At 37.1% G+C, this 17,417-nt stretch overlaps 3 protein-coding genes across 8 annotated transcripts; 2 read left to right on the forward strand and 1 right to left on the reverse strand.

Annotated features, from left to right (window-relative positions):
- Positions 1-1,827: 1,827 nt before the first annotated feature.
- LOC119996489 (DDT domain-containing protein DDR4) lies at positions 1,828-7,212 on the forward strand. Of its 3 annotated transcripts, none has more exons than XR_005467874.1 (12): positions 1,828-2,222; positions 2,615-2,725; positions 3,374-3,460; positions 3,553-3,590; positions 3,702-3,783; positions 4,009-4,115; positions 4,193-4,349; positions 4,421-4,513; positions 4,633-4,756; positions 5,666-5,708; positions 6,253-6,868; positions 6,952-7,212. XR_005467874.1 is itself a non-coding variant. In XM_038843146.1 (11 exons), exons 1-11 carry the CDS (start codon positions 2,061-2,063, stop codon positions 6,800-6,802), a joined length of 1,554 nt encoding a protein of 517 aa, XP_038699074.1. In that variant the 5' UTR covers positions 1,828-2,060; the 3' UTR covers positions 6,803-7,212. The 3 variants fall into 3 exon arrangements, 1 of the variants encoding a protein (XP_038699074.1); XR_005467875.1 differs by having other exon boundaries at positions 6,955-7,212; XM_038843146.1 differs by having other exon boundaries at positions 6,253-7,212.
- A 2,536-nt stretch (positions 7,213-9,748) lies between these two features.
- On the forward strand, positions 9,749-12,816 carry LOC119997157 (putative pentatricopeptide repeat-containing protein At3g15130). 2 transcript variants are annotated; one of them, XM_038843994.1, is made up of 2 exons: positions 9,749-10,391; positions 10,473-12,816. In XM_038843994.1, the coding sequence occupies exon 2, from the start codon at positions 10,540-10,542 to the stop codon at positions 12,544-12,546; it is 2,007 nt and encodes a 668-aa protein (XP_038699922.1). In that variant the 5' UTR covers positions 9,749-10,391; positions 10,473-10,539; the 3' UTR covers positions 12,547-12,816. The 2 variants fall into 2 exon arrangements, with proteins under 2 accessions (XP_038699922.1, XP_038699921.1); XM_038843993.1 differs by having other exon boundaries at positions 9,749-9,942; positions 10,138-12,816.
- On the reverse strand, positions 12,777-17,287 carry LOC119997158 (serine/threonine-protein kinase AFC3). 3 transcript variants are annotated; one of them, XM_038843996.1, is made up of 13 exons: positions 16,884-17,287; positions 16,613-16,736; positions 16,176-16,202; positions 15,938-16,091; positions 15,802-15,850; positions 15,255-15,369; positions 15,001-15,092; positions 14,759-14,906; positions 13,710-13,774; positions 13,524-13,621; positions 13,295-13,400; positions 13,041-13,185; positions 12,777-12,950 (listed from the first exon to the last, which is right to left on the reverse strand). In XM_038843996.1, exons 1-12 carry the CDS (start codon positions 16,953-16,955, stop codon positions 13,048-13,050), a joined length of 1,188 nt encoding a protein of 395 aa, XP_038699924.1. In that variant the 5' UTR covers positions 16,956-17,287; the 3' UTR covers positions 12,777-12,950; positions 13,041-13,047. The 3 variants fall into 3 exon arrangements, with proteins under 3 accessions (XP_038699924.1, XP_038699923.1, XP_038699925.1); XM_038843995.1 differs by having other exon boundaries at positions 12,942-13,185; XM_038843997.1 differs by lacking the exon at positions 15,255-15,369 and having other exon boundaries at positions 12,942-13,185; positions 15,938-16,202; positions 16,613-17,287.
- Positions 17,288-17,417: the final 130 nt, after the last annotated feature.

Genomic DNA, 17,417 nt, shown 5'->3' on the forward strand with positions numbered 1-17,417 from the left:
TGAAACCCAAGTCACGATGAACTAAACCTGATCAACCATGATCAGTTTCGTACACCGTAATCGTCGAAATCACGCTCGAAAGTCTATGACTACCGTGAGAAAAGTCATGCGATCCGAATAATTTGGCCACTATTGGAGGAAACCGACACCACCTTTGAACTCTTCGCGGCAAGACGCTTCCATTCCACTCATTTTCGTGTCAAGATGCTGTCAGAATTGACGATCCAAGTGTGATCCCAAATAAGGCATTTTTGGACGATTTTGATCTCAAATACCGACTCTAGGATAATTACGAGCCGAAATTTTACGTTTCTGACAAGCTTCAACTCGAGAATTACCCCAATAGATGACAATATGGGGGGTAATGACATATCTGATTACGGGGTGTGTTTGTAAAATTTATCAGATTTATGTAGTTTTAGTGTCTTTATAGAAGTTTAGAGTTTTCATGAGTTACTATTAACAATGAGTGTATTTAGTAAAAACGGAGTGTTGCTAAAGCTCCCCAATGTTTGAATGCTCGCGCCTTGGATAGCAAGATTGGTCAAAGCCCATGTAGCCTGGCCCAGTCATCTGCTCGATATATCTGATTGGCCTGGCCCAGTATATTATTGGATTGGGCTTCGTTTTGAAAGACGGTGGGCCAATATATTGATCGGGTGCAGAGAGGACACGACATCCGTCCACCGGTGTAGTAAAGTCAGACAAATTTCAGTCGGTTAAATGGTGAGTTGACATTTTCCATATTTAATATTTTCTTTTTTAAGGGAGAGAAAGACCATCCAATTTTGAATTTATATGATAATAAAGGAAATTATTTAGAGGGTACGTGCCCTTTTTATAATAATCTCCTTTTAAGGAAATATATTATCCAACTTATAATTTGCCTCATAATAAAGGAAATCATTTATTCTTTTAAGGAAAGATATCCATTTTAACATTTGCAAGGTATTAATGGGACATAGTACTATCTCTTCTTAGGTGAATAAATTTATCTTTGTAAGATAATAAATGAATTATAAAAAAATTTTAAATTTATATTTGGCATGATATTAAAGAGAATAATTTATCTTTTTCGCTTTCCCCACCTCTGTGGTAAATTGATTATAAATTAATGTGGTAAAAAAAATTTACCGTTCATTGGTCTTTCACTGCGTGCTTGTAACATTAGGTGAAAGATCAAAAGATTTGATGGAAAAAGTGAATTTTTTGAATGTGTATTTGTATTCCTCATGTTGATGACAAAAAGATAGGAAATGATAAATTACACATAGAAGGTTTTCAAAAATGGGTTGCATAATGAATAAGTTTATAAAAATTGGCGTCAATTCCGTTGATTAAAGAAGATTAAATGATTTTCCAAATTAAGATTTATCAAGATGATCGTTCAAAAAATAACCGTTATGAAAATCAACAACGATTTTTTAAATTAAGATGGCTGTTGAAAAAATAATTGTTATGAGAATTGATAATGGTTTTTCAAATCAAGATGATTGTTAAAAAATCATCAACGATAATACGTACCAAAATTAATTTGAACTATCTCGTTCCAATATTAGTATACAGTCAAGGAATTTTTGATTTCATCATAACACAATGGGTGCTGATAAAAGCTATAAATATTTTCTTAGAACCCAAAATTTGTTTTATTGAGCAAAATGTTTTTAATTTGCATTATATATATATATATATATATTATCAAATTACAAACATATTAATCTATAAAATGCATTCATAGGTTAGTCCGTCTCTTCTTAATCAGTGAAAAAATTAAAGAAAACATAAACTGTTTTTGCAGGGCAGGGGGAAGTGAGCAAGTGGTGAGGCGGTCCCTGAAAGTTAACCCTAGTAAAAACGCCCCACAAGGATCAAAAGGGGTAAATTCCGTTTAGGCGGGAACCTCTCATTTTTACCCTCCTCTCTCACTATATGTATATGCTTCTCTCTCACAAACAAGTTCCGATTTTTCCGAAAGTACGCTGTACGCGTGCGTTGCTTGGTACGGTTTCTCTCTCTATCCGTGATTACTCAATCGAGATAGGTTGAGCAGTCACCGGAGGATGGCGGGAAGTACGGACGGAGAAGAAACTGCGTCGGTGAAAGAGTTAATTGGTGAACCGGTTGTTATGCTGGATGAAGATGACGAAAACGACTTTTCCGTATCGGAGATTGCAAAGCTACGCGGACGATGGGAATTGGCTTCCGTTCTCAACTTCTTGAAGGTATGTTTTTCCTTCACGAGACTTAAATCGTAGCGAAAGATGTTTTAAATTTTTTGTCCGTCTGTCCATTACTAGACGTAGTGAGTTGCAATACGTATTTGGAGACATGTGTTGTTTTAATTGAAAACTTGATACTTGTGATGATGAGATGTTTGGTTTTGTTTATAGATTATTTGATATGGGTTGTTTTTTGATTTCAGTCATATAAAAAACCTAAAACATGTTTTCGTTCTGGACTGCAGAGTTTTTTTTAACTAAAAAAAAAAAAAACAAGGGTTTGTTGTTTTCCAGTCTTGAGTGCTTGTAGTTTTCTATTGGAGAAGTAATGAATGATGGTATCATGGATCAATATTCTTAATGTTTCATTTTTATGACCTTTGACTCCTTCCCAGGTTTTTAGGCCATTGATCGGTGATGATTTGAAGATAAGGGCTGAGGAGATTGAAGCAGGTCTTATTAAGCCTGATAGCTCGATTGCTCAACTCCACAAATTGCTCTTGAAGGTTCTTAATTAAAATTGTCTATTGTACTGATTGGCTTTTAGTTATGTTTTTTTAATAATCCACGACTCTTTCAATAGAATAACAATTCAAATAGATGTTAATATTCCCTCCAACTGTTATAGTTCTTACGGGTATCATTTATTTTGTTTCCTAATATGTGGCATTAATGAAGGTCATACTCAAATGGCACAATATTGGATTCTGATTCGGCCTAGGATTTCATCCTAGATACGAATGCATCTCTTTGATTGCTTATCAACATATATGTTTGATTGTAATTATTGGCATTATCACCACAGTTGCAGGTTTGTCTCTCATGCACCAGGCCCAGCTTGATATAGCATTTGACATTGCTGCCTGTAGTGACATGGCCTGCATGCTATTTGGTTAATCATAGTTTATTAACTTTTCCTTTTAATCCCTCTCAAGTGTTGATATGAATATTATTGTTGAATATGACACACAATAGTTGCTAACCTTTATATGCTCACATTGAATATGATGGAATTCAAAACAGGACAGGTATGCCGTAAAATGGTTCTTAATTTTTAGACAAGCATTTATAACTGAAAATGTTGCCATTTTTATTGTTTTCCATGAGTTTCAGATACTTGCTCCGTAAATTCATTTGAACTGACTTCTTGTCAGGGGATACCACCTGTGAGCAAAACATTAAATGTTTCTGATGTGTGGGTGACTTCCCTTTGCAATAAACTTGCTATGTGGTGGCGATGGGTAAGGCATTCTGAAACTTGTTTGCTTCTCATAATTCCTTTTTGTCCTGGATTACTTTGAAATTTGCATACTTATCTGCTTCATGATCACAGGTTGGTGAAGGAGAGAATCCACTTACTGCTGCAAAAGGGTATTAGTGACATATTATCGTTTTATGTTTAAATGTTCTATAGTTGAAATTGAGCAACGCTTTAAGTCTTATGTAAAAGTATCTTGTTTTTTTCTGCCATTGCTCGTGCAGAGAGGAGATGTCCAGATACAAAGGGCTTGATCCAGTTGATCGTTTACTGATTTTAAAGGCACTATGTGAAATACGGGCTGATGTAATATTTTCTGTACCTTTTATTTGTGTATTTCTATTTCAATAGTTTAGTGATCCTCCTACCGACAATGTTATTAATGTATCCAAATGCAATGGTGTTTCCATACAACCAATTTTTTCAAATGGAACTTTCTGTGTGTGTTGGGGGGGTATTCAATTTATGCTACATTGACTGGAAATTTTCTAATATAATATAACCCACTTTTATCTTTCTATTCTCTTACAGCAACATGATGCAGTCTCTTTTATTAATGACGCTGTGAAAGATGGAGTTCAGATTTCTTCTTTTCGTAAGAATAAAATTGGGGGAGATGAAAATGGAACTTCATACTGGTAAAGCTCAACAATATTATGTATTGTCTTAATTTCCTGCATGATTTTTTTGATGATATATGCGTTTTTTGTGATAGGTATGATGAAGACTCAGTCATTGGTCATCGATTATACAAGGAAGTATGCACATTAAAGTTGAGAACAACAAAAAGTAAAGCATCTCTTTCTTTACCAAGCACCTGTTTTCATTGGGAAACACTTGCAACTGATCTTGATGAATTTCAGAATGTTGCGGTAAGATGAGAACTCTTATCTATTTTGAGTCTAGAAGTTGTAATCTCATTTTTTCTTGTGAATGATGGTAGGCTGAACTCTCCTCTAGTGGAGTTGCCACAAAAGTTGCTGTGGGCAAGATTATTGCAACCGATGCTATTCCTAATATTGAGAAATTCGAGAAGGTAAATTTGGCTTCTATTTTTCCTTCCCTTTTTTGATATTCTTGGTCCGTGTCATTGTTGACTTTTAGTTCATGTCCTATTCTAACAGCTAATACATTCACTCTTGCCGTATTTGACAGAAAAAGGAAAGGGAACTCAAAAAGAAACTGAGGCAAGAGTTGCAAAAGAATGATTATTTGAACTCCTGTAGAGCTGGAGTAACTCGTTCCAGCCGCAGCCACAAACCAATCAATTACACATTTCGTACGACATAACTTTTGTTCTCATAACTTACTCATTGGGCATCTTAACTTCTCCTAATTGAAATATTGGAGTGAATCCCCTTTCTTTTAAATTTAGTTTTATCGGTCATTAGTATGCACGATAGAAGATAGGATCATATTCAACTTCCTTCGGAATTTTGCATGAAGATTTCAATTTAGTTTCAGCTGAATTTTAGGATCAATACACTTATGAGTGAGAGTGTGAGACTGACTTTTTTTAGCGTGCTTCAAGTTCAGATTCCAATCTTGAGTATTCTTACTGATTGAAATAAGTTTAATCTTGGTTTGTCTGCTTTACCTTCAGTTCCTTCAAGTTTGCTAGGCTCTCTGAGCCAAACATACATTATTCATTGTTTTATAGAACGGTGGAAAATTGAAGAGATGGCCAAGTTAGAAAACAGGAAGGAGAAGGAAACTGCGTCCTACTTGTGTGTGCCTGTGTGGGGTAGGAAGGAAAGAACTAGTGAATTGCAGCATGAAAGATGGTTAGTTAATGTAGCATTTTATTCTTCTTCTTATCTCCTGGGGGAATTTAATTCGGTATAATTTAAAGATTATTAATTTAGCCTCCATGTAGTTCTGTTTGCTTCTTGGTGCCTTAATTAAATTTAGTTTCATGGAAACAAAAACCAAAAGAAAATTGTTTCATGTTGTTTATCAGTTTCCAATGCATTTAATAAATGAAGCTCATTTCAAATAGCCATGTGATATGCAATTTATGGTGATTAAAGCCTGTACATAAACTTGTTTGAGATTGTATTCCTTTTGTTTGTGCTCCTTGTTTTGTTTTCATGGTATATATATATAGTGCAATATCTTAATGTTTCACCTTAATTTACTTTTTGGAGGATTGTTTAATCTTCTTTTTATTTGCTTAATAACTCTGCAGACGAGTATGACAACGTTATGAATGAGGCTATACGACTAACGGAGTAAGATTATCTGACTATACCATCCCTTGGTATTTTGTTGTATACTATGCTTTCTGTGACATAATTGTAATGAGATTTTGAAGTAGATGTAGTTTGTTTCAAAAGAATGAAATGCTGCTAGGTTTCTCCAAGGGTCCTTATGTGAAAAATATAGTCACATTTCTACCCCGTCCCTTCCATATAAAATTTTGGTCACTTTTCTACCCTGTCCCTTCCATATAAAATAAACAAGTTCAGTTCACTCTCTATCTGTGCAAAATAAATGTAAGCCTCTTTCTTTTGTTGAAATTGGATCCAAAAGTAGTCTGTCTCAGCTGAACTATTAAACCCACTCCGAGCTTTTACTCTAAGCTGTTGCCAAAACCTACTTGAGATATTAGTGCAATACATTCCATTGGTGTACTGCCAGGAAGAGATCAATTTTGTCCCTTTTATATGCTTCTGTGTTTGAATACATTTTATTGTTATTATTATTATGCTACTTTTGACTATACTAGAATTCAATCATTCTGCTAATTTTGTCTGTATGAGTACTCTGATTCAGGAAGGGGCAAACTGCTAAAGATCAAAGACAAAACAAAAGGCATATTGACAGGGAAAAGGGTGCCTCCATGGAGGGTGAATGTGAAAATGATAGTCCTCATGATGCTGGCACAGGCCCTAGAGACAGCTCCAGTGACAAAGCTGACTCTATGGATGGTGATAGTCCTCAAGATGCTGGAACAGGCCCTAGAGACAGCTGCAGCGACAAAGCTGACTCAGGTGGTGATAATGACAGTCCTCAATATGCTGGGACTGATGATGATGACCAGGATGACCTCGAGGATTACAGTGACCTCGAGGATTACAGTAGTAGTGATTCAGGCAGTTTGGGTCAGGAAAATGAAAATATTGGCAGCAGGAAGAATGCAAAAATTTTGGCTCCAAAGCCTAAGGGATCTCGCTGGAGTCAGAGAATAGCTAGCGTTAAGGAAAATCCCGCTGTGGAAACTAGAAACTTGGGGGCAAAGAATCGTTTGAGGCAAAGACCCATCCGTAACTCAGCCGTTGGTCCTATTGTGCTTGATTCGGAGGACGAAAACCCATCAGAATGAGCCTTTGCTGATCCATGGGTGATTGGCAGCAAACTTATTCGTATGGAACCAAATTATATGATGCAGGTCAGTGCATAAACTAAAATTACTTTTTAACAAGGTTTTTTTTTTTGGTAACAACGTAAGATTTTGGTCGCTCATGTTTCTAGTAGTGGGCATGTATATGGAATGGTGTTCTCCTTCATGTTGTCTCTTGGAGTCGGGAACAGATGATCATGTTTGTTGAAACTCTTGGGAGAAAGATGGCTTATACATAGTTTTTGTTTGGCTGATTTTTCGAATCAGATTCATCTAAAACATGGATAGTTTCAATACTTGGAAGATATTATACCTCATCTTTCAGTAGATTTGAATTGGTTGTATGGATTTGAATTTGCCTTTTATATAAGTGTTTTTGGACTAAAAGTTTTTATGAGTTTTAGTCAATTGTTTCTTGCAGCATATTTTGGTAAATACCTGCTTCTTCATGGGAGGATGTATTGTAGAATTTTTATGCAGTAAAGTGGTGGTGCAGTCTTCTAGAATATCAATCAGTCTTGGTATAGTTTGACACTACTGCCTTCACGAAAGGGCTTAGCTCCAAGTAACAACTCAGCAGCTACTCAATATGGGCTTGAAGGCCCAATTGAGGGGTAATGAACAGCTCAGCCATATATCCATAGGCTATGTGGACTTAATAATCAAGCGAAAAGGGAGCTCCTAAAAAAGCTACGGCATAGCCCATAAGCCGCTTCATCTATATGGACTTCGAGGTCCAATAGGAATAGAACCCAAAAAGGGTCCGATTTAGTTAGAATATAATAAATTAAAAGGAAAATTCCATACTGGTATCACTTGTGAAACTTTTAGACACTTAAGTCCAGTTCAAAAAACTTTATCCCTCTAAGGTACCACTAGTATGCTAATTATTTTTTTATCCTTGTCTTATCCATCAATTCATCAATGGTATGGAGCAAAATCTTTTTTTGACTCTCTGCCAATAATTCTACTATTATTAGTGATTAATAATGGAATAATTCATTCATATTCATAGAGAAATGGGATAGAATTCGCATGGATATAGTAAGTCTCGCTTGGGTTGCTTTAATGGTAGTTTTTACATTTTCCCTTTCACTCGTAGTATGGGGAAGAAGTGGACTCTAGAGTCGAGGTACTACGAATCGAAGAATCAAACTGCATCAATTGTTTTCTAAATTGTTTGGCAAAGATTTCACTCTTCTTATTAACTATTAATTTAATTTTAGACAAATGTTACTCAAAACTTCAAATTTGATCGATTTCGGCGGCAGTTCATCATACCACCATCATAGTTAGACTCTCCTCATTGAATCACACAATGCCCAACCAAGTATAGCCCAAAACGGCCATCGGATATGACCTTTTTAAAATAGTAGCATTGGTCGGTCAATGTTATTATTTCAAAACAGTAACATTGGTTGGTCAGTGTTATTATTTGGAAAAAACTTTAGATCATGTCGATTTCGGTGGTGATTCGCCATGCCACCATCATAGTTGGACTCCCCTCATTGAAACACACAATGACTAGCCAAGTACGGCTCAAAACGGCCACCGGATATGGCTGTTTTAAAACAATAACATTGGTCGGTCAATGTTACTATTTGAAAAAAACTTCATATCCGATCGATTTCGACGACAATTCACAACACCACCATCACCATTGGGCTCTCCTTATAGAGACGTATTATGCCCAGCCATATTTGGACCAAAACGACAACCATAGCCATATTTGGACCAAAACGACAACCATAAAAAGATATGAGAGAGAGAAATATGTAGTCAAGAGAGAGAGATGTAGTAGGAGAGAGAAAGTTGTTGTGATAAGAAAGATATGCAGTAGAGAGAGAAAATGTAGTGATATAAGAGATAGATATAGCATATATGAAGAAAGTAACAAGAGAGAAACCATATTAAGGGCCCATTTGGGCAACAATTTTAACTAGCATTTATACTACTTTGTAGTATAAATGCTGGTGGTTTGTCAAACAGCAATTTGTGGGCACGTACTCTGAGAGTTTTTTCTGAAACATTTTATACTACTTTGCAATTGCTACTCTTGACAAGCATTTGTGTAGCATTTGACTTTCATTCTCTTTTTTATCCTCATTAATGGCCGTTATTCCGATTTTACCCCTCATATTAAGGAATAGTTTTATGAAAATATTTTTCATTTAATAAATTAATAAATGAATTGTTATTAAAAATTTAATTAATTAATTAATTAATAATTTATTAGTATCTTTAATTTATGTCAAATATACCCTTATTTGACATAAGTTACGAACTGGACTCTCACCTCCAGTTACCGTATTGCCAGTACTGAATAAAATTAATAAATTAAATTGATACAGTTACAATCTTGCTTGTCCTTCTCATTTAATAAATAAATAAATTAAATTAAATATCAATTACATTATTTAATTATTTGTATGTTTGGATATAGTGTGTACAACTAAAATGTATAGTACCCCTGCACGTAATTTATCACAATATGCTACACAGCACAAATGTTAACAGCAAAAGTTCAACCAAACACTTACCCAGCATTCAACCAGCATATCTGCTACTAAAATTGTCCAGCATTTCTGCTGACATATCTGCTACTTTACAAATGCTCTACCAAACTAGCCTTAAATCTAATAATTTTTGAAAAAAGGACAAAAAATGAATCATATAAAATTTAAAGGATTTAAATATTATAAAAAGTAAAAATGAGCTTATGAGGGATAAAGTTTTTTGAAATGGACCTAAATGTCCAACAGTTTTGAAAGTGATATTAATATGTCATTTTCCATGTAAGGGTCTACATGGGCCTTCTAGTTTATGAATGGGCCTAGATTGAGTTCAGAAATTCTCTCATGACTATCTGGGCTGGACCCCCTTATCCTAATTTTTATGGATTTGTCAGTTGTCCACCGAAACTACCTAGACGGTCACCCTAGGGAGGAGTGGAGGACTGAATGGCCGGTCAAACTGATGGAAGCTAATTCCGAGTCGTCTTCCTCTTCCTCTTCCTTTTTCATAGTTTCATGCTATTACCGTCTTACGCCCGTGGATCACATTCCTTCTTTTCTTCCTTTGACTCTCTTTTCCGTGAGATCCCTCTTCAATATCTTTGACAAGTAAAGACATGGGCCAGATAAGATCAATTTAGTCCATTACCACTAGATTTGGAAATTCCACAGCTAGGAATATTGCAGACGATTCAGATTTCAATGATTTTGAGAAAAATAATATTCATCTTGTTTGCGAATGTATTTGCACGACTCCCTTCTCATTTCTGTGGAATGTGAACCCTTTTGATTTTCTAAATGCAGATAGAAGTGAATCTATTCCATGCCGTGAAAAGATCTTCCCTGACACCACAAGGATATTGTTAGAAGCTGCGCTTCCAGAGACTGAACCTGAACTCTTATTTGCGTTGGTTTGGGCCAATCAACAACTTGAGTAGGAACTTGTCGAACCCATCTGCCAGATTTTTACAATTTCATCTGCGGTTGTGATTATGGTTCTACTTGAGTTGGCGTGTATTTTGATGATGTGAAAAATGATTTTTATTCAGTTTCGTAAGGTCGGTGCTAATATTTATTCTTGCTACAATGAATGATTGCTTGGAAGAGGTCTTCTTTAATCTTTTATGACCCATGAATAGGTTGTCTTTTTCATTGCTGAGTGAAAGGCAGAGATATGCAAACTTATTGCGGTTCTGTTCACGGAAAATGTTGATTGATCAGGGAGTGCAAGTCCATGGAGCCGTAGTGAGGATGGGATTTGGTTGTGATTTAATGCTAAGCAATGATCTTGTCGATATGTATGGAAAATGTGGGAAGATGGACCTGGCATGTGCAGTGTTTGATAAAATGCCTGACAGAAATGTGGTTTCTTGGACAGCTCTTATGTGTGGGTTTTTACAGAAGGGTAATCCTGAAGTGTCATTATATTTCTTCTGTCAAATGGGTTCTTCTGGTATTAGACCGAATGATTTCACTCTATCTACTAACCTTAAAGCTTGTGGGGTAATGCGATTTGGTGACATTGGAATGCAGATTCATGGCATCTGTGTGAAAACTGGATTTGAAAGGACTCCTGTGGTAGGAAATGCTATCATGGACATGTACTCAAAATGTGGAAGAATTTCTGAAGCTGTCCAAATGTTTGATGTTATACCACTTAGAAATCTTATATGTTGGAATACTATGATAGCAGGATATACAGCAACAGGGTATGGAGAGAAAGCGATACTGTTGTTTAGGGAAATGCAAGAACATGGGGAGGTGCCTGATGAGTTCACGTTTACAAGCACACTGAAGGCTTGCAGTGGTCTTGGAGCAATTCGGGAAGGAAACCAAATTCATGCACACTTGATCACTACTGGATTTCCATGTTCTGTTAAGACAACTATTACTGGTGCTCTTATTGATGTTCTTGTGAAATGTGGAAACTTGACTGAAGCTAGGAAGCTGTTTGATCGGATTGAACAAAAGAATGTGATATCCTGGAGCTCCCTGATACTAGGTTATGCTCAGGAAGAAAACCTGGGAGAGGCCATGAACTTGTTTAGGCAGCTTAGGGATAGCAGTATTCAAATTGATGGGTTTGTCCTGTCAAGCATGGCAGGTGTGTTTGCTGATTTTGCTCTAGTGGTGCAAGGCAGGCAAATGCACGCATATGCTATTAAAATCCCATCTGGGTTAGATATATCAGTAACCAATTCGATTGTGGATATGTATCTCAAGTGTGGGGAGATAGATGAGGCCAAGAAACTTTTCTGTGAAATGCCATTTAGAAATGTGGTTTCTTGGACTGTTATGATTACGGGTTATGGAAAGCATGGACTTGGCAAGGAAGCAGTTAATCTCTTTAAAGAAATGCAATTAGATAATATCAAGCCTGATGATGTGACCTATCTGGCTATACTTTCGGCCTGTAGCCATTCTGGACTTGTTGATGAAAGTCAAGAATACTTCTTAAGCTTAATTCACGACCGGCAGATTAAGCCTCGAGTGGAGCATTATGCTTGCATGGTCGATCTGCTTGGCCGAGCCGGACGGTTAAACGAAGCTAAGAAACTTATTGATAGCATGCCTCTGAAGCCAAATATAGGGATATGGCAGACATTGCTCAGTGCTTGTAGATTGCATGGAGACCTGGAAATGGGAAGAGAAGTGGGTGAAATTCTTTTGAGATTAGATGGTTGTAACCCAGTCAATTATGTAATGATGTCGAATATGTATGCTGAGGCTGGATACTGGAAGGACTGTGAGAGAGTAAGAGAATTAGTGAAGACAAAGGGATTGAAGAAAGAAGCGGGACGCAGTTGGGTAGAGATTGACAAGAAGGTTCATTTCTTTTATGGTGGAGATGATACTCACCCACTCACGGTGAAGATTCATGAAGTTTTAAAGGAAATGGAAAGGAGGATGAAAGAAGAAATAGGTTATATTCGCAGATTGAAATACGCGCTGCATGATGTAGAAGAAGAATCAAAGGAAGAAAGCTTGAGAGTTCACAGTGAGAAGTTGGCAATAGGGCTGGCATTGGTTTGTGGTGGCTTCGACGGAAGGGGAGGGGTGATACGGATTTTCAAAAACTTGAGAGTTTGTGGTGATTGTCATGATTTCATCAAGGGTTTATCAGAGATTCTGAAGTTGGTGTTTGTGGTGAGGGATGCCAATCGGTTTCACAGGTTTGAAGATGGGCTCTGTTCTTGTGGAGATTATTGGTGATGCAATTGATATCATTCTTTGAAATTTTCTTCTCCATTGAAGACCTGCTATGAGCCATTCTGGGAAGTTGAGTTTCTCATGTCTCCAATCTTCACAAGAACATGAAGAGAGAGGCCTTCCGGAGGAACGAGAGAAAGAGAAGTACATCTCTTTGTGATATGTTGTCATCATTGGATTTACACCAAACTGCATTCTTTCTTTAAATCTCTTCATTTGAAAGGCCAAATCCCTGCTTTTAATAGAGAGATGATATTATGCATCTTATTGAAATCTTGTTTTGCCATCACTGTACATAATCCAGTAAAGTTGAACATTTGCGCCATACGAACGAGAGGCTACCATTTGTCTGATTGCGAAGCATTGCCACATAATTAAAATACTGAGATACACCTCTTGGACAAAAACTGTGAAGATCGAAACTTTAAAGTGTCAGCCAGCTATTTGTCTTCCAGGCATAACCAGTTTGATAAAATATACAGGTTCTTTCTTCGTACCTCCTTTTCAAGTTAAATTCCTGAAAAAGGGGTGATTAAGAGCTTGCCGAGCTGTTAGCCGTTCTGAAGGATCATATTGCAACAAACCACACAACAAATCTATCAGTGACGATCTAGAGCTCCCTACATGTTGCAACAACATATCCTGCATGAAAGAATTTATGGTCGTCATGTGACAGAGAGATCTAAATGAAAAGAACCAAAACATGAACAATGGCATGATAAAATAAACCCAGAACCATCAAATGCTTTACCTTAAGACGATCCAATTTCTTCACAGCTCTAATACTCTCCCTAGAAACCGCTCCTTCAGGCCAATTCAATCTTGAGCCTCTCCTGAAGTATTTTTCTGCACCTTGGCTGAATATAAACCAAAAGCCTTAGAATTACACTCTTTTACATTTTATAGAATCAGAAATTTGTTTCTTGAGCCACCAGCGAAAGCAATTTAATAAAAGCATTATTATTCAGAATGGAACTTACTTGGCCCTGCGTATCATGTGCTCTGGCAGAGGTCCCAATACCCTCTCCATCATGGCCAAGTGTTCCAAGTTTTCATGCGTCTGAAATAACGCTCCCCCCTGACACAAATTTCCCACAGCTTAAGATTTTCAGATGAGATTTTTGAAAACCCTAACAGGTCTAGAGTATCCCCAATGCAGGACTAACCGAGAATAGTTCAACGAGTATACAACCAACACTCCAAAGATCACAAGGATATGTCCAGCCTAGACCTGCAATGATAAACAACAAGATGCATGTTAGACAAAATACGGAATGGGATGACTTGATATTAGATACCTATACGCTACGCAGTAGGCACTTAAACACCCACAGGAAATTGAGAAACCCACTTCAACTTTCCAAAGGGTGTTGAATGAAGTAGTAGAGTGACATGCAAGTATGTCGTGCACAACACAAACAAACTCTAACAAAACATAAGCAGTTCCAAGTTAAAATACTCCCTATGCAGGTTTGGAACTGATAGTGATCTTTCTGAGGAAGAAACTAATAGAACTCTATTCAAAAAAACAAAAATGAAACTGATGGATAGCAGTTTTGTAAAGGTAACATGTATGGCATGATTCCACTCATCCAACGAATTGCACTATACGACCATTACAAGAACAAAATCAAACTATTTCAAAGCTAGACAATGAAAAGATGGTTGTTTAGTAAATTCCATTAAGCTCCCATGCAAAATAAAAGTACACAAATACAGATAAAATCTTTTGATGGACATATTGTACGAAAGAGAGGGAAACCAAAACAAAGCACGATATTTAACAAGTTCGCACAACTACGTGTACAACAATACGAAGAGGATAATATACGGGACATCCTAGAACTCAACAAAAGTTAAACACTTCCTAAACCCAAAGTTGATGGTAATCACTGATTACATACAACACTGTGAATGCATATCCCATCTCAGATCATTCATTCCCCAGCTACAAACAGATTATCCCGATAAAAGTCCACAGGCAATGCTTCCGAGTATCTCAAAGTGTGGGGCCAATAAATTACCTATCTCGGAGTGAACCTAGTATCTGGCTTTCATTGCTTATCAACCATTTATTGAGATACATATTTTGTCTAAGAAATCATTGCAGGGACTCAATACCATCTCTCAGGGCATCGTGTAGAATTACAACATAACATGTGTTTAAGCCACTAACAAAGAAATCATTACATCTGCCAACACCGTAACTAATTACCTAGTATAATCTCAGGGGCTCTGTAATGTCTTGTGGAGACAATGGAGCTGTGGCACTGATTATCAAATGCAGTACTGCCAAAATCAATCAGCTTAATGGCACTTGACTTCGGCAAGCACCGAAAATTCGCATCATTTGGAGAACTTCTCTGTATCATTCCAAGGATTTCTTTTCAGGATTTCAAACATATCTATAACCAAGACTAACACAGGGTCTTTTTTTAATTATAATGCACAAAATACCTTGTAGCCAGGAAGTTTTATGTATTCAGAAGACACAAGCAAAATATTTTCTGGCTTCAGGTCGGTGTGGATTAAGTGTAAATCATGCATATCTGCCAGTATGATACATCATAGAGAAACAGTTAAACAAGAAATTTTAAGTAAATACGAAACCTAATGCTATCACTGGACAAATAAATCCTGCTAATATAAAAAAGTTATGATTGCCAAGGGAGAAAATGTGACAAAGCGGGAGCCAAGAGCAATCCACACACATGCTACAGATTCCAAAAGCTGACGTCCAAATTCCCGAACAAGATCCACAGGAAAAGGTGAGTACTTATTTCTCTTTAGAAAATCAAATAAACTTGGTCCAAGCTTCTCAAACACCTGGTAACACCATTAAAATGCATTGAAGGAATGTTTCCGTTTAGTTCCCACTTTTATAGCAATGTTACATGGACAAATCATAATCACAATACAGACGACAAGCCCTATTTACCATACAGGAATCAACCAGCACAATCAATAGAAGGGAAATCCAACTTAGTAAAAGCATGAGGCCATGCATATCTAGGAAAAAGTAAAATGAACAACAAATTAAGCACTACAACATAGGAATAGAGAATTGGATATTAGAACTCAATCCATTAACAGTAAAGAGAATGGGAAAGTTAGCTGCAAGTCACCAAGCCGCCAGCAACTATAGCACTACAAAAGGCAAAGTTGAATTCTCAATCCATAAAAACCTACAATGCAGAAATAATGGCTGCAAAGGCATGATAAAAAGAAAACTGGGTGGAATAATAGTAGAATGCTTACAATGCAAATGTGATTGCGGTAATCAAACCAGCTTCGTATCTGCACACAGCTGCACAAAGAATCAAGATGACTCTGAGAACCTAACCAAGAGACAAAAATCAGTATAACTTCCACCATCCAAATCAGATATTGATACCGTGAGACACCACTGTCATTCTTGGTAAGATGTTGAAGTATATCAACTTCAGTCATTGCTGCTTCGCGATACTTGCGTATACTTCGCACTACTTTGATTGCCACATGCTCACGAGTTTGACGATCCCAACATTCCAAAACTCGGCCAAAGGTGCCTACAACACTAGTAATTTGCTAAGGGCTCAACCTGAATCACAAAAGTACAAGTCTTGTAGACAACGAGGTACTCGGCGGCTAACCTTCACCCATCTTGCTGAGTATTTTATCTGTTAAGAAAACAAAATTTCCCTTGTCAGATTTCAAAGAGCATATAGAAAGACTGAAATAAAATATTCTTAAAAGTATAACTATGCGTAAAATCTAAAAGTCAAATAATTAAAATAAGCTATCAATACGACAAAAACTCGAATCATGTTCATATGACAATTAAAGTGTGGACATAAGCAAGAAATACTAACTGCTGCAAAAAAGAAGGAAAAACATTCTAAGACAGCGGGAGTTTATGGGACCAAAAATACAATAACCTACATCAATACAATGTTCTACACAAAGGATCTAATTGGGAGAAACACGAAGATCCTATGAATCAACAATACAGAACATAATCTATATATATATAAAAGACAACAATCAAGCTCCACAAGATAGAGAGACGGAGGAAAGGGCAGGCACTCACATCTAGACGTGAGATTTTCTCCAAGCGCGAAGACGTAATGGCCATCGCGATCATCATCCCTTCTCGGCGGCGATACATGCCTCGCCGATGCCACGCCGTTCCCAAGCACCAGAGCCCGTTGCGCCTACAAACCATGACCATCCAGGTCAGATTATCAAAACCCGTACTTTCACAATTCATAGTTTCATATACCCATAAATCGATCCCTTGCTCCCTTTCTCTCTTGCGATTCCCTTCGCTTTCAAAAAACCCCAACTCTAATCGAACCAACCTCTGGTACTGTTTCTGTTGCTGCCACGTCCCACACGAGCCGAGGTCGTTTCCTGACTCGCTCCTTCTCCATCCTCTCAATTTCACCAGAACTATGCGATTCCGTATACCTATATAAATCTGTAACAAACAAATAATTCTAACAAAATTTCCAGGAAAGTTAGGGCTTCATTAACTTTAATCGAATCTGATGAGAGGAGAATAGATTAGGGAAGAGATGCTGGGATGTATTCTTGTCGGACAGAAGAAATTAGGGTTTCATTTGATGTTCTTCCTTGCGCGGATATATGGATTTTCTATTTTGAGAGTGAAATCACCCATGGGCCGAAGAGTAAAGGCATTTACCATTGAATTGGGCTTGTAAAGCCATTTTCTGAAAGCCCAATGTGAGGCTTTTCTAAAGCTCAATATTCCGAGGCCCGACCACATGAAAACTTTAGCCCAGCTCATTGTGGTCCATACCGTAGTAACTACATAGTAGCAACACCATTGCCTCACTATTATGTTTCCACTTTTTTCCACACGACTCTAATCA

This window comes from Tripterygium wilfordii, chromosome 4 (genome assembly GCF_013401445.1).
Source record: "Tripterygium wilfordii isolate XIE 37 chromosome 4, ASM1340144v1, whole genome shotgun sequence".
NCBI lineage: Eukaryota > Viridiplantae > Streptophyta > Magnoliopsida > Celastrales > Celastraceae > Tripterygium > Tripterygium wilfordii.

What these genes read in the sequence shown, in the direction of transcription:
- LOC119997158 (XM_038843996.1), bottom strand. Translation starts at nt 16,955, where the DNA reads ATGGAGAAGGAGCGAGTCAGGAAACGACCTCGGCTCGTGTGGGACGTG. An exon ending in ACTCAGCAAGATGGGTGAAG is followed by an intron (nt 16,092 to 16,175) that starts GTTAGCCGCCGA and finishes CTAGTGTTGTAG; the next exon opens with GCACCTTTGGCCGAGTTTTG. An exon ending in CACATGATACGCAGGGCCAA is followed by an intron (nt 13,401 to 13,523) that starts GTAAGTTCCATT and finishes GTTTATATTCAG; the next exon opens with CCAAGGTGCAGAAAAATACT.
- LOC119997157 (XM_038843993.1), top strand. Translation starts at nt 10,465, where the DNA reads ATGAATAGGTTGTCTTTTTCATTGCTGAGTGAAAGGCAGAGATATGCA.
- LOC119996489 (XM_038843146.1), top strand. Translation starts at nt 2,061, where the DNA reads ATGGCGGGAAGTACGGACGGAGAAGAAACTGCGTCGGTGAAAGAGTTA. An exon ending in TTGCTATGTGGTGGCGATGG is followed by an intron (nt 3,461 to 3,552) that starts GTAAGGCATTCT and finishes TCATGATCACAG; the next exon opens with GTTGGTGAAGGAGAGAATCC. An exon ending in GAAAATGGAACTTCATACTG is followed by an intron (nt 4,116 to 4,192) that starts GTAAAGCTCAAC and finishes TTTTTGTGATAG; the next exon opens with GTATGATGAAGACTCAGTCA.